The 22,033-nt window shown below is 51.6% G+C and overlaps 10 protein-coding genes across 10 annotated transcripts; 7 read left to right on the top strand and 3 right to left on the bottom strand.

Moving 5' to 3' along the window:
• Positions 1–293: 293 nt before the first annotated feature.
• Positions 294–1,817, top strand: PtrM4_084860 (uncharacterized protein; the record flags this gene model as incomplete). The annotated part of the gene is made up of 2 exons (XM_001940234.1): positions 294–1,354; positions 1,412–1,817. The coding sequence occupies 2 exons, from the start codon at positions 294–296 to the stop codon at positions 1,815–1,817; spliced, it is 1,467 nt and encodes a 488-aa protein (XP_001940269.1).
• Positions 1,818–2,333: 516 nt separating this feature from the next.
• On the bottom strand, positions 2,334–4,093 carry PtrM4_084870 (GlpG, membrane protein; the record flags this gene model as incomplete). The annotated part of the gene is made up of 3 exons (XM_001940233.2): positions 2,334–2,474; positions 2,534–3,516; positions 3,589–4,093. 3 exons carry the CDS (start codon positions 4,091–4,093, stop codon positions 2,334–2,336), a joined length of 1,629 nt encoding a protein of 542 aa, XP_001940268.1.
• Positions 4,094–4,954: 861 nt separating this feature from the next.
• PtrM4_084880 (RING-finger-containing ubiquitin ligase) lies at positions 4,955–7,405 on the bottom strand (the record flags this gene model as incomplete). The annotated part of the gene is made up of 1 exon (XM_001940232.2): positions 4,955–7,405. One exon carries the CDS (start codon positions 7,403–7,405, stop codon positions 4,955–4,957), a length of 2,451 nt encoding a protein of 816 aa, XP_001940267.1.
• Positions 7,406–8,198: 793 nt separating this feature from the next.
• Positions 8,199–9,506, top strand: PtrM4_084890 (UBN2 multi-domain protein; the record flags this gene model as incomplete). The annotated part of the gene is made up of 1 exon (XM_066106649.1): positions 8,199–9,506. The coding sequence occupies one exon, from the start codon at positions 8,199–8,201 to the stop codon at positions 9,504–9,506; it is 1,308 nt and encodes a 435-aa protein (XP_065963587.1).
• A 65-nt stretch (positions 9,507–9,571) lies between these two features.
• PtrM4_084900 (uncharacterized protein) lies at positions 9,572–12,750 on the top strand (the record flags this gene model as incomplete). Its single annotated transcript, XM_066106650.1, has 2 exons — positions 9,572–12,243; positions 12,288–12,750. 2 exons carry the CDS (start codon positions 9,572–9,574, stop codon positions 12,748–12,750), a joined length of 3,135 nt encoding a protein of 1,044 aa, XP_065963588.1.
• A 488-nt stretch (positions 12,751–13,238) lies between these two features.
• On the bottom strand, positions 13,239–16,005 carry PtrM4_084910 (Dynamin-N domain containing protein; the record flags this gene model as incomplete). Its single annotated transcript, XM_001940231.2, has 2 exons — positions 13,239–13,594; positions 13,644–16,005. 2 exons carry the CDS (start codon positions 16,003–16,005, stop codon positions 13,239–13,241), a joined length of 2,718 nt encoding a protein of 905 aa, XP_001940266.1.
• Positions 16,006–16,631: 626 nt separating this feature from the next.
• On the top strand, positions 16,632–17,065 carry PtrM4_084920 (Snf7 domain containing protein; the record flags this gene model as incomplete). The annotated part of the gene is made up of 3 exons (XM_066106651.1): positions 16,632–16,637; positions 16,690–16,904; positions 16,963–17,065. 3 exons carry the CDS (start codon positions 16,632–16,634, stop codon positions 17,063–17,065), a joined length of 324 nt encoding a protein of 107 aa, XP_065963589.1.
• Positions 17,066–17,096: 31 nt separating this feature from the next.
• PtrM4_084930 (Snf7 domain containing protein) lies at positions 17,097–17,558 on the top strand (the record flags this gene model as incomplete). The annotated part of the gene is made up of 3 exons (XM_001940230.2): positions 17,097–17,124; positions 17,171–17,379; positions 17,427–17,558. The coding sequence occupies 3 exons, from the start codon at positions 17,097–17,099 to the stop codon at positions 17,556–17,558; spliced, it is 369 nt and encodes a 122-aa protein (XP_001940265.2).
• A 938-nt stretch (positions 17,559–18,496) lies between these two features.
• On the top strand, positions 18,497–20,219 carry PtrM4_084940 (PTC1, Serine-threonine protein phosphatase; the record flags this gene model as incomplete). Its single annotated transcript, XM_001940229.2, has 2 exons — positions 18,497–19,786; positions 19,833–20,219. The coding sequence occupies 2 exons, from the start codon at positions 18,497–18,499 to the stop codon at positions 20,217–20,219; spliced, it is 1,677 nt and encodes a 558-aa protein (XP_001940264.2).
• A 464-nt stretch (positions 20,220–20,683) lies between these two features.
• PtrM4_084950 (transcriptional regulator, contains C-terminal CBS domain protein) lies at positions 20,684–22,017 on the top strand (the record flags this gene model as incomplete). Its single annotated transcript, XM_066106652.1, has 6 exons — positions 20,684–20,842; positions 20,898–21,021; positions 21,081–21,230; positions 21,277–21,633; positions 21,681–21,790; positions 21,838–22,017. The coding sequence occupies 6 exons, from the start codon at positions 20,684–20,686 to the stop codon at positions 22,015–22,017; spliced, it is 1,080 nt and encodes a 359-aa protein (XP_065963590.1).
• Positions 22,018–22,033: the final 16 nt, after the last annotated feature.

Here is a 22,033-nt window from a genome sequence, read left to right on the forward strand (position 1 = left end):
CCACAATCGCTTACACGCCTAGATAGCCAAGCTCTCGCTCTTCGTCCACCTGCTCAGCAACTGCTTGCTTCTGTGAGCAAGCGGCGGTAGTTCCGACGATCGCCTTATTTCCGCTTTCAGTTGATCACTATACATCCTACATTCACTCGACAGACAGCTGCAAGATCGCGTGAGTTTATAGATGCTCTCAAGCACGCCAGCTGTTGCCAAGACCGGTTAGTTGACAAAGCTCTAGCATACAGACCAACCAGCTACATCCACGGCTGCGTGCGCTCGAATCCCACGAAGTCACGATGCCCGTCGTCGTCGAGCCCACGCGGCGCTTCAAATGCACCTATAAAGACTGCAACATGTCCTTCGACACAGAGAAGACCATGAGAAACCACAAGAAGAACTCTGACGAACACGAATACTGCGTCAAGTGTGATGAGGACTTCGACTCCTACGAGGACTTTGCCATGCACAAGGTGTCGCGTCCTTACGAGCACGGCAAAGCATGTGGCATCTGCGGTGACGAGTTCAAGAGCAAAGAAGGCCTGCAGCGCCATATCGAGATTACTCACAAGGTCGATCAAAAGCTCGTCTGCATCGGCTGCAAGAAGGCTTACTACCGTGCATGTCTCTTCATCGAGCACTTGGAATTTGGTCATTGCAGCGTCATCACAGCATCACAGTTCCAAGGCCACGTTGTTCACAAGTATCTCATCACTGAGCTGTTGAACAACAACAGTGCATTGGAGCGTTTCAGGCAGAAGACTTCAAAGTATGAGGCGGCCGTTGACTACGAGGAAGAAGGTGGAATCGATCTTGACGATGATCCATTGGACGACGACGGAGAGATGGACAAAGTCATGTTTAAAGCTATGAAGCCCAATACACCCGTAGATGCACCGCCTACCTCTGCCTTTGTTGGTCAGTACCCGCCCTTGCCTAGTCAGGCTGCTGAGTTCGAGATTGCGTCCAGCCTTGGTGGCATGTCTCTGGATGGCGACGACGTGTCCGATACGTCCACAGTCATTGGCTCCCAGACCGCTCTCTCTCGTGCAGATTCAGCACGCAGTACCTACACTCCAAGAGGTTTCTCTGCCGCCGGATCCAGTGTTGCTTCCGATCGGGAGCCCAAGGTTTGGGGTGATCGTAAGGGCAAGTCAACTATTGCAAAGCTCTTCCCGAACGCTAAGCCCAAGCCTACACCCAGTGAGTTCTCCATCATTGCACATGACGAAGCTATGGAGCACGAACACGGCATCAACATTATGCGCACACGCTTCTGGGATCCTATGAGCAGCGACTGGAACCCCGACAAGTTCTTTGACTCCTTCATCAACAAGTACAACTGTCCCTTTGTCTGCGAGTAAGTCCAGCATCCCAGACCCAATGCTTCCAAGTAATACAAAACTAACACATGTAGACAAAAATTCGACGCAGTCTGCGATCTCAACGAGCATATCCTCGGAGACCATCGTCTAGTTCGTACAAAGTGCCCGAAATGCCTCAGATACTTCAAGTCGGCCACGGCGCTCATGGCACACTGCGAAGCTCGCGGCGCTCGTTGCAACGTCAACAAGTCGGGCGACTTCGGCACGTTCCTTGATCGCATGTCAGGTGGCTTTCTGGGTGTTGAGGAGAAGGTCCGTCCTGAGCACCTCAACACCCAGCCCTTGATGCTGAGAAACGAGGAAACGGGTCATATGGAGCCGTATCAGCCGGTTATCGCTACTTATCTACAGTACTCGGTCACCACACCCCCTGATTGGAAGGATCCTGTTCGTCCGTCTGTGCAGATTGGCGGTATCCCGGTCACGTCTTCATGGTAGGAGGGCGAACGCCTGTACGTCGGCGACGATGGGTTGAGGCGGAGCTTGGGGAAGGAATTTCGAGGTATATGGAATCGGTTGCATGTAGGTGCATGCTTCCCGGGTCTCAAAAGTTAGTTCACTTCACGGTACTCTCCTTTTTCATGTGGCAAGTGCCTTTTTCAGATCACTGTCTTATGACAGATAGCTCCTAATCAAATGATATGAGCTCTATCTTCTTCCCTCTTGCAACGCCTGAGTGACATGAAATACTTGGCATACTAGTGTACAAAGGATACTGTACGCGTCAGACACGTCTATTAGGTGCTTACCCACACTGCCAAGTATGCCATGTCACCCAAGTGCTTGAAAAAGAAAATACTGTGAATTCCAGATGATGCAATGCTGTGGTATCGAAATGCCCCCTTTCCTTTTCAACTCCAGCCGTTATATCATACTTTGTGATACGAGTAGAAGAAAGAAAATAATTAGTCCCTTCTTTCATTGAAAACGCGAACAATTCCACTATACCCTGTCTCATGCCCGCGCCGCCATCTGACCCATTTCCCACGCCAAACTCAGCGGCTCCAACGCACGCTTATTGGGCGTCGTCGACGTAGTGCTGGTGAAGTTTAGACTACCCATGTCGCACCAGTTGACACCATTTGTCTTGACGGGCTGTTATCAACAACGTTAGCAAAAGTACACACTTTGCCATGATACAGAGGAGGACTTACCAAGCAACTCAAATGCTTACACCAACTACAAGTATTCCTCCACTCATAAAAGTTCCTCAGCAGCAGTATAAACCCTATAAAGACAGCGACGAGCCCGCCAGCCCTAAGAACCCACCACGCCCACCAAAGCGGCTTCCTGCCCTTGAAGAAGCCCACGGGCTGTTTGGCAAAGGCGGAGATTTTGGTTTTACTTTCCTCGGCTGTCGGGGCTAGGGGCTGGGTGTCCACTGTTGCGTATGGCGGCTCGTTCATACCGGTTCGCGCACGCAGACTCTGCGGGGAGTGGATGATGCAAATACCCAATACCAAGCCCATGCAAAAGCCGCCAATGTGGGAGAAATTGTCGAGACCGGGGAGGAGGCCGATGACGAAAGCGATGGCCATGTCGAGGAGGAGAAACAGCAAGTCTTTTACGGGACTGCGGCGTGTGGACCAGTTGTACAGTAGATCCAACATAGTGAGAGCGAGGATACCGAATAGCGAACCCGAGCAGCCGACGGATGTGAGGCCTTCAGGTGCGTAATTTCCACCGAGGACGAAGCCAAAGATTCCAGCAGAGAAGTACACGAGGAGGAAGCGGAGGGGGCCGATTTCTTTTTCCATGTCGCGGCCTAGAGTCCATTGGAGGAGCATGTTGAAGCCGATATGTATGAGTCCGGCGTGGAGGAAGATAGGCGTGATGAATCGCCACCATTGGTTGGGCTCGCGGCTGTGGTCATCGAATCTTGTGATGCCGGTTTGGTCGGGGACACCGCTACCCATGCCGCAGAGTTCCGCGAGGGTGCATTTGGGTGCGTCGGCGTTGATGGTTGTGGTGTTGGGACAAGGCCATTCGAGGACGGGTGGGTTGGCTTCGATTGCCTTTCTGATGTTGTGCATGCAGGGTGTGAAGCGGGCGCCCATGTTGATGAGGACGTAGGGTGAGGGGCCAATCATGATGTTGAAGGTTGGTTTGGTTTGGATGGGTGATCCTGTTAGTATGCCTGTACATGTTGTCAGCGCCTGGTTTTACTTTGCCCTTGTTTGCCCATGTCCACACAAGTATGTTGACGTACCATTCTTTACCAATTCTCCAATGAAGACGCCTACTTGTACGGCTGTGAGTATGTATACAACCCACGTCACTCGCCCACTAAATAAGCCCTTCTTCTTTTTGCTCTTTTTCCGTGCAGGTTGTACGCCCATGCCGTAATACTCGGGATCGTTATTAAATCGCAGTGGGGCGTCTCCGTCATTCTTGTGTTGATTCTGTTGATTCTGCAGCGGTATTGCGTTTTGGTCGGCAAACGGATCTGGTTGTCGCGCGTACGGGTCGTTGATATGTGCGGTAGAGTCGTATTGTGTCGGTTGTTGATAGGATGTGTTTGAGTACGATGTATCGATGGGATAGCCGCCCAGGGCACCACTACTATGTGTTTGCCCTGGGTATGGCCGGTCGTCGAAGGGCGAACTGACGGGGGAGACGGATTGCTGTGTGTGGTTGCCTGGCGTGGGCGGTAGGGGCGCATCATTTTTGTGTTGCGGCGGGCCGGAGGGATTGAAGTAGTCGTTGGCCGCCATGGTGGATAAGCGCTCGTAGTCGTGAAGTTATGGAAAGCGTGGGATCGTAAAGGAAGTCGCGCGAGGGAAATGCGCAATGAATTATGAGTGCGACACTCGTTGAATGCCGAGAGTGTGAGTTAGATGGACTATGACTGCACCGCTACAGGTCGCGGGGATGGAGAAAGGATAGAACCTTGCGCTGGCTGAGGCGACAAAGGTGGCCACGAACAAGTCCAGGGGGTGGTTTGACGTCTCAGAAGGCTAGAAGGGCCAGATGAAGGGTTCCAAACCGTGTTAATCATGCGGGGGCGACACACACGACAGCAAACGATTACAGTGAAAACGAGCGTGGTGAATGCGAGGCTGAGATTGAGTTTGCGTATTCGATGCCGAGTGATGTGCAGCTCAGCCCCAACTCACAGCTCGTGTTGAAGACGGTACGCTTGGCCTGACTACTAAGCGTCGATGTGTGGCGCGGGTTTGCTAATAATACCCGTCGTGCATTAATGTGGACAAAGGGTGACCAGTATTAGGGTAAACATTAGGACTTCTGTGGCAACAACGGGCACCTGAAGGACTTCTTGATTCTACACAGCCTCGAACAAGCTGTCAAAAGTGGGTGTATGCCGGGGCAGCGTCTCTTCCGCGAGCCCCTGGAGCTTATGGCAGTTACCGCTAAGGCCTCGGTAGGGCGGGGCTTAACGATGCCGCATGAGCTAGCCATGATGCGCTAACCACGCTCGCTCCACTTGTATACGCGGACTCTGGCTGAGACATGCGTCACCCCTCGAGGACAGGCAGGGCAGAAAAGTCAGACATGGATCAGCAAATCGAGATTACCTTCAGATATGGGAGAAGAGATGGTATTGGTGTTTCTATCTACAATGGCGGCAGACTCTCTCTGCAATTCGGACACATTAGTCGATACCGCATCCACCCTTCCAAACACCCGGCATGGAAAATGTGTCGACAAGGCGTAACCATGTATTGTCGTCTCTGCAAAATCATGCTCGTGCCGCCCATGCCCGTAACACTGGCTTCATCCGCACCTGCAGGTATAATCGGAACTTCAATGTCGTTGGCGCAGATGCTGCAGTCGAACACTTTCTTGCCTTTAGACCTGGACTCTCCCGATGCTTTGATTGAATCGCCATCTGCGGCCGATGATGACGGCGCATCGATCGTCGAAGGCGAGTCAGGAGACGTGGAGACGTTGAGTGGCAGAGCAGCGCCTTCTTCGTCCTCGCGTAAGATGGGGTGATAGTCGTAAGCCGGTGGTGCCCATCCTTCCCTAACGAAGAATCGTGGGCCTAACACCTCCTGGCTTGCCAGAACCACAACCTGCACCCAAACCCACCCCACCAGAACACCCATCACTCTCCAGTCTGTCCTCGCAAATAGTACGTTGTCTTCTTTCATGTAGAAATACGCTATAGGCATAATCCGTGCCACGCTCGTTCCAACAACATAGTCCCAGCGTAATGCGCGCCGACAGTTCCGCATAATGTTGCGGTAGATTTGTGGTATCCAGAAAGATAAGTAAATGAAGGAAACTACATCAAAGTAGATGGCACGGTAGGTTGTGCGGGCCGTGGCGAATTGAATCGTGATGAAGAAGAGGACTATCAACATCAGACAGAACCGGCTATAGAGTGCGCCAAGTTCGGCCCGGGGATTCGCGTTTGCGTTGTTCGTGTTAGCTGTTGTTGTGGTATTGTTCGCAGCCGGCGCAAGGTCTTCATCGGGATCGTCCTGGTCTGGTGCAATGATGATTGGAGTTGGCGGACGTGGCCGAGCTGCGGTTGCTGGTAGTGGCAATCCCTCCTCAGCAGAAGGTGCTGGAGTGGCAGTCCGAGATGCTGGAGCAGGACTTGGCGTGGCTGCTGCTTCTTGTCTTTCCTGGCGAGCCCTTTCTGCAGCTTGAACAGACCAAATATCCATTAAGAAGCGGAGGTGGGTAAGCACGGAGAAGAGGGCTATGAAGGCGATGCTGTACAGTGCCAGCTGTGCAGTACCAAGGAACAGGTACATGAAGATGAGGATCAGGAATGTAAACCCATCTCCCAAAGCCATCATCGCAATGGTGAAGAAGCTGACTCTGCTACGCATCGATGGTGTCGCTGTCTCCTTCATTTGCTTGATAGTGAACGAGAGTTGAAAGGCAAGACTAATGGCAAATGCAAGAATGCTGTGTCTTGCCCTGACGTTGAAGTCCTCTGTCTTCGCTCCAAGCAGATGTTGGGCTTCCGACGGTGGGAAGTCTGGGGGACCCTTGGACTCAATGACGAAACCACAGTCTGGCGAGAACCCGACCATAGACATGGCGTGTAGAACATGCTGAGAGATGGGCGCTCCGGTAGGAAATCGTAACTCGTGCTCAAACCAGTCCATATCGACGTTGTACTGACTCGGCAGTTCTTGCAGATACAGCACGAACTCGCAATGATGGCCTTGAAACAAGCCCTCGTTGGTCCCTTCGGCTGCAGATGTCCACGGATTCCACAAAGGGAATGTTCGCTTTTCTTGTCGTTCGATGGCTTCATGTATGGTCCAGTTCAGGAACTCTTGCGACGTCGAATACATGTATGGCGACATCTGCATGTGGGATAAAGCGAAGATGCCTGCAAACCTATCGCTCGTAGTAGTTAGAACAGCAGTCCCGCTCTTCATGAAGTGAACGCCATGTGCCACGAATTCCCACCAGTTGCCTCCAAAGCTGTCTTTATCGCCAATGACCACCTTCGCGCTGATCTCAGATATGGTCTTGTTCTCGTTTCTCCGCATCTTGTCTTCCAGCTCTGTAATGTGCATGCGCAACGGCCCACCTGTCCCTGTCAGGTTTCTGTCGTACTCTATGAGGTGTCCGAATGGATTGTCTGGGGTCACCGAAGCATTGCCCATATCGCTAGGATGTCGTATGCGACTGAGCGGCGAGCGCGTCCATTCGCCTTGCACATATCCAGACAGGTTCCTATATACCGGCATCACGGGCTCGCCTTCCTCGGGCGGGCCATCCAGCATGCGTTTCCACCTATCTCCCAGTATCCGCTCTGACTGTACTCTTGCCTTCTCCCTCACAGGGTCCAACAACTCCCATGCAAATCCATCTTCGTCGCGCAACCCAGTGACATTTAACCATTTGTTTTTATCCGGCTTGAAGTCGCCGTATCGCGTCGTATTGAGCACGCCGAGTTCGTAGTACTCGCGGTCGATGACCTCTCGGAATCGTGAGCGAACATTGAACGCAGGCTGTTGTGGTTCGGGCGAGTTGATGAGAAGTAGGAGGACTATGAAGAAGAGGAAGGACCGGGGGTCTCTTCTTACTTCCATCGGCGTGATTTCTTAAGACTGTGAGCCGCCATGGAGTGGCGCGTGTTAACAGATGTAGGTAGGCGTAGAGGTCAGTAGCGCTCCCGAGACCAAGATGACGTGCGCTAGTTCCGAGGCGCACGTCCAAGACCCCACTCCTGGGCAATGCACCGCTTCAGGTTATATCAAAACTGTTAAGAATATGTTAGGTTCAGTCCAGGTCGGCGAGGTGAGGTTCGTGGAGTAAGCCCGAGCAGAAGGACCGACGCGGAATGATGATCTGTCATGTACGTCCTAAGATCATCATAACAACAAGTAGATAGAACAATAGCTCTTAGTGAAGTTCAATCCAATACAGGGTTACCTTTCGTACCTCTACTCGGTCGCCTATGGTAGTCATACCACCAGAGGAGACCTTGTTCTAACAGGTTATGAGCCCGGTTGCCTAACCCAACGTTATTGTTTTCAAACACCTACCCGAGTCACGAAGGACTCAGATTCAAGAAGGAATCAAAACATCCACCCAAGTCACGAAGGACTTAGATTCAAGAAGGAATCAGAAAAGAAAAGAAGTCGTGTACAACGCGGTTAACACGCAATCACACTTAAATACACCGTCTCTACACCCGAGAACCGATAACGACTGCACCGCCCGCAGAATATCACCCGGATCGCCCGCATCGCCCGCATCGCCTGTATCGCCCGCATCGCCCGCATCGCCTGTATCGCCCGCATCGCCCGCATCACCTACACTCTTAGCATCATACCACGTACCTTGCTCGCATAATAGTCTCACCAACTCAAAACACACAAGATGGCTGTAGAGAAGGAAGAATGGAAGATTCCCCAACTTACAGCTGAAAACCACGATACTTGGTTCCGCCGAAACAAGGTCAAGCTTAAGGGGAAGAAAGTCTTCTATGTCTGCGAGAAAAACCTGGTACAGCACTGCCAAATAGCAATAGCCGGTGAACTAACGGAGGCTATGGAAGAGTTGGAAATTGCTGAAGCAGACAAGCATACTAAGATCCGCGTCAACATTGAAAAAAGAGACAAGTACCTAGAAGATGAAGCCACTGCAATCGATCTCTTGTTTCGGTCGCTTACTGAAGATGACCAAGCCCTTATTGACGAATACGACACTGCCTTCCAGTTCTGGGCCTACCTACAAAAGAAGTACACCCAAACTGACGCCACAACCGCCAACATTTACATGACCAGAATTCAAACGTTCACATTCAATCCTGGGAACACAATTGTTGGATCATGGGAAAAGCTAAAGGAATACCGACGCAAACTCGTAGCAGCAGACGCTGACACCAACGGAGCTTACAAGGACTCTGCACTACTACTCGTTCTTATTAGATCACTCCCGAAAGAATTTAAGACTACGATTGACACCTTAAACGCCCAACTTAACCTTACGGTTGAACAGAAACTTAAGTTTCTGGAAGAGAAGGAGGTTCGAGACCAGCAAGACGCCGACGAAAAAGCTCTCCCAGCATTCCGGAAGACGGAGAAGTATGTTCCGCCTTACAAGCGCCGAAATCACAAGAGCTCACCACTATCGTCTGACTCCGAATCTGGTACTAAGTTTATGGTCCAATGCTTCCTTTGTGACGGAGCCCATGGCGTACGAGACTGTCCAAGACGTGAGAGAGCTCGAAAGCTCCTTAAGGAATACGACGCTAAGAAATCATCTAAGCCGCCTATTAAGACACTCAAGCAAAGGAATTCTCACAAAAAGACTGGCAAAGCATATGGAGCCGAAGAAGTCAATTCAGAGTCAGATGAATTATCCGAGACCTCAGACTCTGAACCCGAGGAAATTGAGACATGCCGTCTCTCAAAAGACATTGTCGGTAAGGCCTCTCCATCTACTTGGGCTGCCGACACTGGCGCCTCCTCCCACATGTCTGACCAACCCTCATTGTTTAGACGAATGATCAAGATCAAGCGAAGACTAGTTCGCGTTGGAGGGGAGAATTATATGCAGACTGGAAAGGAGAAGCTCAAGTGGTGTGTAAAGACGGATCGTCGACATGGTTGTCAGAAGTACTGCTTGTACCTAACCTTGGAGTCAATTTGTTATCAGGGAGAAGAATTTGCGCAGCAGGCCTGAAGGGTCGTTTCAATTCACACGTACTATGCTTCAAACTAGGAAAGGAGATCATTATTAAAGCAACTATGGACGACGGCCTCTACGTAGTGTCACACATTGCCGATGGATACCACGAGACAGCATTCCTAGGCACGGAACCCCATACACCAGTTAAGAGCGAGCTTAAGGTTAATGAAAAGGAGAGATACCTGCTGTATCACAGACGTTTCGCACACCTAGGACCTACAAAGATTGCCAAACTCCACGAAGTTACAACTCTCCAGAAGAAGATTCAAGTTCCAGAGAAGATTGAAATCTGCGAAGTGTGTTCCCTGACAAAGATGAAGAACAGCATCCCTAAGCAGCTAAGAGAGCACAAGGCCACGAAGCTAGCCTTAGTACAGTTTGACATTGCTGGACCCTTTCCAACATCTCTACGAGGAAACAGGTGGTTCCTCCAAATTATTGATAGCTACACGCGGAAAAACTGGGTTATCCCGCTGAAGAAAAAGGGAGACGCACAACGGGAACTCCGAATCTGGAAGACCTTTGTAGAACATCAAACTGGCGAGAAAGTCAAAGCTGCTGGAACCGACAATGCACCAGAACTTCTACAGCAAGCTGAGGAATGGAGAGTTACACAAGGCGTGGAAATTCAGCCTACAACAATTGCTTCCTCACACCAGAATGGACCAGCCGAGCGAAACATCCAAACTGCTGAAGCTGATATGAGAGCAATGTTGAAAGACGCTGGTTTACCAATTGAGTTTTGGGATGAAGCTGTCGAAGCAGACGCATACCTACGCAACCGTACAAACACAGGACCTATGATCAATGGAAAGCAAGTCAGTCCTGAAGAGGCATTCACAGGAACGAAACCATCCATTGACCACATCCGTGTATGGGGGAGCAAATGCTATTCGTACATCAACCCTAAAACGATTCCAGCAGACCAACGACATGACAAGCTCGTGGACCGTGGCAGAATTGGAGTATTTATGGGATATTCTGAGACAACAAATAAGCAGTTCAAGTTCTATTCGCCAGAGCTTGGATACACCTCAAGGACAAGCCGATTGTCAGTGGACGAATACACCCCTGGAGGGAAAGTTGAACTACGACTGCGAAACATACCAGCTGGACCACAAGGAACGCAGAATACGATGCCAGACCGAAAACCAAGAGGAAGACCTAGGAAGGATCTAGAATTATCTCCTGCCGAACGAATGGAACCAACTCCTACCGAACGAATGGAACCATCTCCTGCAGAACCAATGGAACCATCTCCTACCGAACCAATGGAACCATCTCCTGCAGAACCAATAGAACCAGTTTCCGAGAACCTAATGGAACCATCTTCGGCAGAGCTAACTCATGAACCAGTGAAGCGTCACAGAGGAAGACCAAGGAGGCTAACTACTATTCCTCCTACTGCACCATCTGATGAGCGGGTTCCTAATCTTGTGAACGAAGAGGGGCCCGAAGAACCGTGTACCCAGTCTGTACGAGAAAAGGAGATTCCACGATACTTCACTAGACAAGCCAAACGGAAGAGGTCTAACGAAGAGATTGTTGAGGACGAGAGATTTAGCAAGATCGTTAAAGCTATGCTAGCCCAAGTTGGCCTTACAGAAGAGCAAACACGACTATCTGAGAAGGCTTTCGCAGCAACCGAGATCGCAGGAATCCAGATCCCCCAGACACACGAGCAAGCTATCAACGACCCAAAGTATGGAAAGCAATGGAAAGCAGCAATACTTGAAGAGATAATCGCGTTAATAGAGAATCGAACCTGGGAGGAAGTTCCAAAGCCAAAAGACGCGAACATGGTTGATTCAAAGTGGGTTTTTACAGTCAAAACGAATCTCGACGGGACTGTTGAGAGGTTTAAGGCACGCCTTGTGGCAAGAGGTTTTACGCAAGCACACGGAACAGACTACAACGAGACTTTTGCCCCGACAGTCCGCATGGACACCTTACGTCTGTTTATGGCCACTGTCGCAGCGGAAAACCTGGAATGTTTCCACTTTGACATTAAGAATGCATTCACAGAGTCGCACTTGAAGGAAGAGATCTTTCTTAAGCAACCCCAAGGAGTAGAAGTCAAAAAAGGATACGTCCTTAGAGTTCTCCGCAGCTTATACGGACTCAAACAGGCTGCTCGCGACTGGAACTTGTTGATAAAGAAAGAACTTCTGGCATGGGGATTCGTACAAAGCCTCGCAGACCCGTGCATGTTTATCCACAAAGAAAAACAACTCCGTATCCTCGTCTACGTTGATGACATTGCTGCTGCTGCAAAAGATCGAGCTCAAATTGATTGGTTCTACGAGAAGCTTTCTGGAAGATTCAACACCAAGAACCTGGGGGAGATTCATAAGATCCTTGGAGTACGAGTTACGCGAGACAGAAAGCGCCGCACAATCTACCTCGATCAAGAACAGTACCTACACGCAGTACTTGACAAGTTTGGAATGTCTAGCAAACAACACAGAGACAAGAAGATTCCATCTGCAGATTACACTTCATTTAGGCCAGCCACTGACAACGACACCCGAATCGACATCACTGAATACCAGCAAGTGATAGGGAGCCTTATGTTTGCTATGGTTCTTACACGTCCAGACATTGCATTCACCCTCGGAAAGCTAAGCCAATACATGAGCGATCCAGCAGAACACCATGGCCATGCGTTGAAGAACCTGCTACGATATCTAAGGTCGACAGTGACATTGAAGCTACGCTACGGACCAGGGGAGTACACTCGCAATTTGTCATCTACTCTGATGCTGACTGGGCAAGCGACATGGTAGACCGAAAGAGCGTTTCAGGGAGCACTGCAATGTTCTACGGAGGTCCAATATCATGGTCTAGCAAGAAGCAACGGTCTGTTGCAACGTCAAGCTGCGAATCTGAATACATCGCACTATCAACATGCTGCAAGCAAGGCCAGTGGATTGCTCAAATGTTTAGAGATCTTGGGTTCCCAAAGTACATTGGAAAAGACACCAACAAGGTCCAGATGCTAGGAGACAACCAGGGTGCCATTGCACTTACAAAGAACCCTCACCTTCACGAAAGATCAAAGCACATCGACGTCTGTTATCATTTTATCCGAGACCTAGCAGAACAAGGCAAACTCGATGTGGCCTACGTTCCAACTGCAGACATGGTGGCTGATGGAATGACAAAGCCATTGCAGCGAGTCGCATTCGAGAGATTCAAGAACCAATTAGGAGTTGTCCTTGGACCGGACCTGCCCTGAGGGGGAGTGTTAAGAATATGTTAGGTTCAGTCCAGGTCGGCGAGGTGAGGTTCGTGGAGTAAGCCCGAGCAGAAGGACCGACGCGGAATGATGATCTGTCATGTACGTCCTAAGATCATCATAACAACAAGTAGATAGAACAATAGCTCTTAGTGAAGTTCAATCCAATACAGGGTTACCTTTCGTACCTCTACTCGGTCGCCTATGGTAGTCATACCACCAGAGGAGACCTTGTTCTAACAAAAACACTTATTTGCATTATTTGCAACCATTCACGTTTGTGAGTATAACAAGGATAGATCTGTAGATTTTTTTTTATCAAGGGGAAAGAGGGGTATTGATCGAATTGTATACAGAGGAAAGCGTCCAATATTGCTTCTTCATGACCTAGCCTAACACCTGCAAACGCCTCCATGCTTCTGAGCCTGCAACTTCGTACGCGTGAACCATAATTCTTCTAAAAGGGCATGAGAGCTGAAGTGAAAAGCCTACTGCATACTACCAATCACGGGTGGCGCCGACTCCAGGTCAACACGTTGGACTGTCTGGAGCAAGTCGTTGCTGTTGCGGACGAGGTTGCCAAAGTACTTGCGGGCTACCTCGGTTTCTTCCCTAGCCTTGCTCGTCTCCTCCTTCTTGAGCTGCAGCTTTTCAACATTTCTTTGCAGACCGATGCGAACGTCGTTGGCGGGACCCTTAAGTGCGCGGCGAACCTCGGAACTGATGCGGAGGGCGTTGGAGTGCGTGTAATCGATTGCTGCTAGTTGCTGAGACAGTTTGGCGCTTAGTCGGTGAGGCAGTGACTTTGGCACTGATGCCAGGACGTAAGACACACCGAGGGCAACTGTTAACGTTAGCATTAGTCCAACTTTGCTCGAGTTATATCCACTTACCACCAGCGATGAGACCAGGGATGATCAGTCTCCGTATGTTGCTTGTACCCATGACCTTGGCAGCACCAAGGGCGCCATCCACCCATCCGACACCACCAACTAATCTGCCACCTACGACACCAGCAACAGTCATGGCCATACCAGCACCTGCAGCCTTTTCTTGTCGTTCCCAGAGGCTCGCAATGTCAAAGAAGTCCCACAGATCAATGTCAATGTCCACCTGTCTAGCCAAAGCATGCACTGACTTCCTGAACATCCGCTCAGGGCGGAACATGACATCGGCATACAAGTTGTTGCCAAGATGCAGGACACCCAAGTTTTTGATACCGTTGTAGCCCTGTACGGCCTGAGCTCGCGCGTGCTCTTCGCATAGACGAACGCTTTCAGTGACTTCGTGTAGCATGGAGTCTCTGATGTCTTCGGCATACTGGTAGGCTGAGAAGAGTCCAGGGTATTCAATGCCAAGGTCTTGTTCTGCCACCTTTGCGATGCAGTTGTTGAGCGTATCCCGGGTATGGCCGTAAACTTCCGAAGTTGTGTCTTCCACCATGCGATCCACTGCTTCTCCAGCTTGTACCCGCGACTTCTTTGACTCTTCAAATTCAGGCTCGAGCGCTTCAATCTCTTTCTTTACGCGGTCCAACTCACTCTGGGAGACGTCTCGGTTCACTGTAGCGAGATTGTTCATGTCTCCCAGTAGGTTGAGAAGATAAGTCTTCGCTGGTGCTAGTTTTGAACGTGCCCTCTTCTCCAAGACGAATCGTCGCAATGAGGCCTCTAGGTCAGCGAAATCCCGCTGCTTCTCTGCCTCCTTGCCCTTTCCTTTGTCGTTGGGGTCGTCGTCACCATCGCCATCTGGAGGTCCGCCTGCACCCATTGGGATCGCGTTACTGGAGACAAAGTGTACGAGTTCGCTGGACTCCTTGAAAGTCGCCGGGCTAAGTCCGTGTACCTGCTTTAGAATCATCTGCTGACAACGCTTCTGGTCACGAATGGTGTCGAAACCGTTGACGACCATGAACATGTAAGCCTTCTCTCGCGCTGCAGTGAAGATGAAGTTCTTGGCAGATTCAGTGAAGTGGTTTGCGGCGGAGACAACGAAGACGACGACATCGATTTCCTCTTGGCGAGCGAAGACGGCAGTTGTTTTGATGGAGTCGGCGTTCAGTCCCGGGGCATCGATGAGGGCAATGTCGACCACGCCGTTGTTCAGGAGAGATTCGTCTACATCTCGAATGTCCTTGATGTAGATCTTGCACTGCGAGAAGTGGTCACTGTCGATGACAATCTTCTCCAAGTCCTTCAGGTCAAAGACAACATAGGTGCTCTCGTCATTCCGGCTGTACGTACAGCCGATGGGGATCGCGTGTACCTCTTCAACCATACCGTTCTCCCGGAAGTCAAGAACCTCGCAGAAGATACTTGTGCATGGCTGCTGGTCCTCGGGCAAGACCTTGCGTCTGAGTAGAGCGTTGCAGAAGGTGGACTTTCCCGCATTCAAATCTCCGGTAACCAGGACTTTGCTCGAAGTGTCTTCTATGCGTTCCTTGAGAGAGAAGAGATGGCGTATGCTCTGTTGAATTTGGCCGTCCAGAAGCGAGGCCACCGAGTTCTTCTCCAGCGAGTGCACCAGGTCCGACTGTGTCCGACCGCCCATGCGCAGCTCCAGCTTCAGGACAGAAAAGTCGTGAGCCAATTGTGGGGTGACCAGTCGAGGCTCGTCCTTGCGTTTGTTCTCAGCCGCTGAACTCGACTCGGCCATGGGGTCGTCTCCGATGGTCGTGCCCGCTCGTCGTGGACCCCGCGGTCGTTCAGGCGAACGCATATCCGGGTCGAAGTCGCCTATCGCAGACTGTGTGTGGTGCAAGCCGGGCCGTGCATCGTCTCGGAGGAGTGCCTTTTGCTTTTCGGTCGCCTGGACGGAGGGGTAATGTGCGGGCCACTTTAGATTCATCTCTTGGAAACTTTTCAATGTCTCGATGGTACCATGAATTGCGCGGCCAAGAGCATTCTTGTTCTGGTTGTATCGTAGTTGGAGCACATGGCTGCGCTGTTTCTCATGTTCGGCATTGCCTGGTCCGCCGGACAGGATGGGTGTGGGTGAAGGCCTGTCCTCGCCAATGTTGGAACGCCAACTCATGCCAGAACCCTCGCCGTCCTGGACACTTCCACCATAACCCGAGTCCTCGTCTAGCATAGATACGAGGCGGGCGGCGGCATCGCTGGTAGTGTTTCCGCCGCCAACGGTCATGTAGCCGGGGCCTACATTACGCCGCGGGACAAAGTCATCGGACACTCCACGGCGGCTCCTGGACGACTCTCCAGGCGTAGAGGGTCGGCTGTTGCGGCGGTCGGGATTCATCGGGCTATGTTGGTATTGTGCGCTATAAGGAGGAGCGCATATCGTATTGTGAAGGCGAGAATGCTACGGAGAGGGAGGGAGGCGGTCTGGTGAAGAATATGCGGAGAGAACGTCAGAGTTGGTGGTGCACACGCCACCACAACGGCAGGGATTGGCTGGCGTGCCAACAAAGTCCCGGTATGTATGAGCCCACTATGCGGCGGCTATGCCATTCGTACGCATCTATTACACGTGTGAGTTGTCCAAACCAGATATATCACTTGGACTTGAAAGTTGTTGTGCTTGGCTCCTAGTATGGTTGCGTAGGCATGCAAATTCTATAGCAGTGCAGTCCGACCAAGGCTCGGCATCGCGATAGCAGCGAGTCTGTCTGCCTAGAAGCACATGCCAGTAGAACACCAACTACCTGACGTTTACCGACTAGCTCGCAAATCATCACATTGAATAGAACACAGTGAATCTGTTGTATGCATTTATTCACGAGCTAGTTCGTATTCGAGAATTTTGCAGTCTATCCTCGTACATATCTCGTTGGACCGAGTAGACGTCAGGCGCTACGTGCTGGGTCCCACCTCCAGTCCAGATAACCTCTTCCGACGACGCTTCTGCGCGCACAAGTCGCCGTCATGAACGTAAGCCGTAAATCCTGGCTTTGAAAGTCTCACCAGCTGATATACATCGCAGATCGTAGAATGGGCCTTCGGAAAGCGCATGACGCCTGCGGAACGGTTGCGGAAACACCAACGCGCACTCGAGAAGACGCAACGAGAGCTAGACCGCGAGCGCGTGAAGCTTGAGAACCAGGAGAAGAAGCTGGTAGCCGACATAAAGAAGAGCGCAAAGAATGGCCAAATGGGGCCGCTCCGAATACAAGCAAAGGACTTGGTTCGGACGAGACGGTATGCCAGCCTGCTGTGTGTTGCGCTGCTGTCAATGTAGGGCTAACACTTGCTCAAGGTACATCCAGAAGTTCTATCAGATGCGAACGCAACTGCAGGCTATCTCTTTGAGGATCCAGGTATATCTATTTGTATGGATGCGCCTGAGAGCATGTGGCTAACACTGGGTAGACAGTTCGCAGTAACGAGCAGATGATGCAGTCCATGAAGGGCGCAACAAGTAAGCGCATTTGCCAGTCTCTCTGATATCATCTAATACCCGCTAGCACTGCTTGGAAGCATGAACAGGCAGATGAACCTCCCTGCGCTACAGCGCATTGCCATGGAGTTCGAGAAAGAAAACGACATCATGGACCAGCGACAGGAGATGATGGACGATGCTATTGACGACGCCACTGGCATGGAAGACGAGGAGGAGAGCGAGGATGTTGTCAATCAAGTCCTGGATGAGATAGGCATTGATCTTGGCCAAGCTGTAAGTGCAGTGGCATTCACAGCTGCGCAATGGCTAACGTCACATAGCTGGGAGAAACCCCGAGCGGATTACAAAAGAACGCAGTGCCAGAGGCCAGGGTCGCGCAGGCCATTGGGGGTGGAGGTGCTGATCCCGACGACGATGACCTTCAGGCTCGATTGGACAGCTTGAGGAGGTGAGGATGAAGTGCTCGGCACATGATAAGCTATGGTCGCGTTGTGTTCAGGGCTACATCTGACAGCATGGGTGTGAAGACTGAATCCATGTGACCATGTTCCATATTCAAGAGCGTTGCGGCCAGGCGTCTTGTGCAGAAAGTCTATCATTCTGGTATTTGACCCAGTGTTCAATTTCAAAGGGCAAACATTGCCCATGACCCATGTGTTGTCCATGACTGCGTTGGAGGTAAAGCCGCCTAGTCAGTCTCCAAGCCGGCCCCACGCTACGCGCCGGCGTGCATGCATTTGAGCCTAGATCTGGCTGATCTTGCCCAATGTGCTGGAATTGACGAGGCCCTTTGGGCAGCCTCGGAATCTCGTATTCGAGTTATAACAGCCGTCACAGGGTCTCTTCGCTGCCCGTTGCCCACTGCCAGCTTCATTCACCACAGCTAGCGGGGTAGAGGGGTTCGCCTTCTTTGATAGTGTACAGCACAGTGTTCCGATCCCCGCACGTCAGCCAGCTTGCTTCGCAGTTGACACGGCCACACCTACGCCTGCACAAGTCACAATCTACCTACCCAGTACCCGCTACCACAATCACACTATCCTTAGGCTCGCCCAATCTGCACCCTGGACCCTCTCCGCGCGCGTTGTGATCTTCAACTTGACGCCTTCCACTTGCGCCAATTGATATTTGCGGTTGCCCACCCCGCCGTGAACCTTCGACGTCATCACGCCCTAACGACGACCTCTCTTGCAACGCTCCCCTTGCGTCTGTCTACATCCTACAAGACTTTAATATTATTGTTTTTCGAACCTCGCTTATCCCAGCTCCTCACATCAAACGTCCCCACTCGCATCCCCTCCACCGCTCCCCGGTAAACAAGCGCTATCGCGATCCACTCAAGCTGGCAGGCAACAGGCGCCGGAGCGCCCAGGGAGGCTTGCTCTCGAAGATGTTTGGGAACGCAAAGGAGGATGAGGGTTCCACCGTCGAAGCATCTACCCACAATGACGCGCCCAAGCCCGCGACTACCGCGTCCGACAACGGATCTGCAGGAGCAACCAGCACCAACAGTAACGGCTCCTCCTCCACGGACCGTAAGCCGAGTGACGGCTCTCAGCCCGCCGAACGGAAACGACGAAGTAGTGGAGTGTCGCGTGCCCGTGACATGTTTTCCAGCGCAAAGCAGTCACTACATCTCGGCTCTTCTCCCACCTCCCACTCCAACAACGCCATGTCCGAGAAGCCCGCTACTCAAACCCCCATGCAGAAGCTGGGTAAAAGCGATGCTGCCCTCAGCGTCCCCCAGGGTTCCCTCAACAACTCTGCCGGTGAGTCCGCGCCCGGCCCGCGCTCGACTTTCCGCGTCGGTGTCACAGAGGACAAGAACAAGAAGTGCAGACGGACAATGGAGGACACACACGCATACCTGTACAACTTCCTGAGTACCCCGGCACCCTCGTATGGCGCTGACAAGGTGCGCTCCGTATCCGACGCGAGCTCCACTTTGTCGGATCCCTCGTCGCAAGCTGTAGTCGAGACGGACAATGGATATTTCGCCATCTTCGACGGACACGCCGGTACGTTTGCCGCCGATTGGTGTGGAAAGAAGCTTCATTTGATCCTGGAAGAGACAATCCGAAAGAATCCCAATACCCCGATACCCGAACTCCTTGACCAGACCTTCACTGTAGTCGACCAGCAGCTAGAAAAGCTTCCTCTGAAGAACAGTGGTTGCACCGCCGTCATTGCAGTATTGAGGTGGGAAGACCGAGTTCCCAATTCACAATCGTCTACAGGCTCTGTTCTCTTTGCTCCTGCGGCAGTATCAGCTATCAAACATGCAGGCGAAGGCGAGGTCAAGGACGGCGCTGATGCTGCTGCTTCAGCTTCAGCTTCAGAGCCTGTAGCTGAACAACAAGTAGAGGCGAGGTTGCGAAATGAGGCGAGCCGACAGCGCGTCTTATACACGGCCAACGTAGGCGACGCCCGCATTGTCCTCTGTAGGAATGGCCGTGCACTTCGTCTCTCATACGACCACAAGGGCAGCGACGAGAATGAGGGACGCCGTGTCGCTAGTGCTGGTGGCTTGATTCTCAACAACCGCGTTAATGGCGTACTTGCTGTAACACGAGCACTGGGTGATGCGTATATGAAGGACTTGGTAACCGGGCACCCGTACACCACTGAGACTGTCATTCAAGCCGACCAAGACGAGTTTCTCATCCTCGCTTGCGATGGTGTAAGTACTGTACCGTTTTGAAAGTAGAAGATGCTAACAATGGTAGCTCTGGGATGTCTGCTCCGACCAGGAAGCCGTAGACCTCGTCCGTCAAGTCCACGACCCCCAGGAAGCTTCGAAAAAGCTCGTCGATTACGCCCTCGCGCGCTTCTCAACGGACAACTTATCTTGCATGGTGGTTCGCTTCGACAACAAGGCACTCCGACAGCGGAAGAATGACGCCATGATGGGCGTGGACGGTGACCAAGCTACTATGAAAGGCGGAATTACCGAGGCAGACGCGATTGTGGCACAGGCAAGGAAGACAATTGGAGAGCCAGAGATATCGGTTGAGAAAGCAGCAAAGGAGATCATCATGGAGGAGGCTGAAGCTGAGCCCGGTCCCGAACTGAGCATGGATGCTGCGAAGGCGGCCAGAAAACATGACGTGTAATTGGCGAGGGCCCAGATCTGGAGCATGGATACACAGCTTTAACAAGCCAGCGTGGGTAAGGTTAGGGGGGAACAAGAAGGGCGTATAGTATTTATGCAAAGGCTGGCGGCAAAGTATGGTTTCTAGCGTACATGGGCTCTCCCTAGGTACCTCTCTTCCGTACACATTTTCTTAGGTTAGCCGTATCTCAGGTCTGAGCGTATGTATTCTATATCAAAGCACAGTAGAAATGCAACTACAACATTGGAAACGAGTGAATTGCTCTGCTAGCCCCGCATGTTTGCGCATTGACTTAAACTGCGCTAATGACGATCGATCGTGGGGTCTACCTCCACCACCTTCGCCAGCCCAGTCGAGATATTTCGCGTTCCGTTAGCCCAGGCCCCGCTGTATCTACATCCGAACCCGAGATAATTGGAGTCACAAGCTCCATGCGGCTCCGAGGAGCATCGCTGTAAATGACCATGTCAGGCGCCGACGCAACAGATTCAGCGACCAACGCCCTCAATAGCGATGCGCGCCCGGCCTTCGTGACGCCCAGGGATTTGCTCCGAGCTCCATTACCACCGAAAGAACAACCGCGCCAACTGTCGGCTATAGATCGCGAGCAGCTCGACGGCCTGGTACGCAGCCGCCCAGACTGCGATTAGACACGGCCATGCGCTGACACGAGGCTAGAAAACCATCAGAGCCTTCCTCAAGGCCAGAACCAGCTATGACGTCCTACCCATAAGCTATCGCTTGATTGTCTTCGACACAGCCCTGCTGGTTAAGAAGAGCCTGAACATCCTCAATCAGAATGGTGAGCCTACCGTCGTCGCCATGTGCACGTGGCAGGGTAGAGCTAACCGCGACTCAAAGGCATAGTTTCCGCGCCTCTATGGGACTCCAAGTCGTCCACATTCGCCGGACTGCTCACTACATCCGACTACATCAACGTCATACAATACTATTGGCAGAACCCAGATGCTTTGACAAAGGTCGACCAGTTCCGCCTAAATAGCCTACGAGGTATACAAGCCGGTCATGTCTTGTAAAACATTTCTCACATGAACAGACATCGAGAGATCGCTGGGCGTCAAGCCCATAGAAACCATATCGATACACCCCGACCGTCCCGTCTACGAAGCATGCCGCAAAATGCTCGAATCGCGCGCCCGGCGGATACCCATAGTCGACAGCGACGACGAAACACATAGGACCATGGTTGTTAGTGTCATCACACAATATCGTATATTGAAGTTCATTGCGGTAAATGTAAAGGAGACGCAGAAGCTGCGGAAACCGCTTAGGGAGCTCAATGTCGGTACATATGAAGATCTTGCGACTGCTTCGATGGACACACCCGTCATGGACGTCATTCATATGCTTGTAAAAAAAAGCATATCGAGCGTGCCCATTCTAGACAAAGCAGGTAGGTGATCGCATGATCTTTTTGGGAAGTAATATTTACAAGAGCAGGCACTGTCCTGAACGTTTTCGAGGCTGTCGATGTCATCGCGCTTATCAAGGGCGGTGTATACGATGACCTAAACATGACCGTTGGCGATGCGCTATTGAAGCGCTCAGAGGTATGTGGCCCGATAGATGTATATGGATGCGCGTTTGACACTTTCAGGACTTCCCTGGTATCTTTACATGTTCGCTGAACGACAACATGTCAACAATATACGACACAATACGAAGGTCGCGTGTGCACCGCTTTGTTGTAATCGACGAGAACAGCAAACTTAAAGGAGTTGTAACTCTGAGTGACGTTCTCGAACATACACTACTGGAAGGCATGGAGGATGAGTAGGATGAATCAATTCATG

This window comes from Pyrenophora tritici-repentis, chromosome 3, assembly GCF_003171515.1.
Source record: "Pyrenophora tritici-repentis strain M4 chromosome 3, whole genome shotgun sequence".
Classification (NCBI taxonomy): domain Eukaryota; kingdom Fungi; phylum Ascomycota; class Dothideomycetes; order Pleosporales; family Pleosporaceae; genus Pyrenophora; species Pyrenophora tritici-repentis.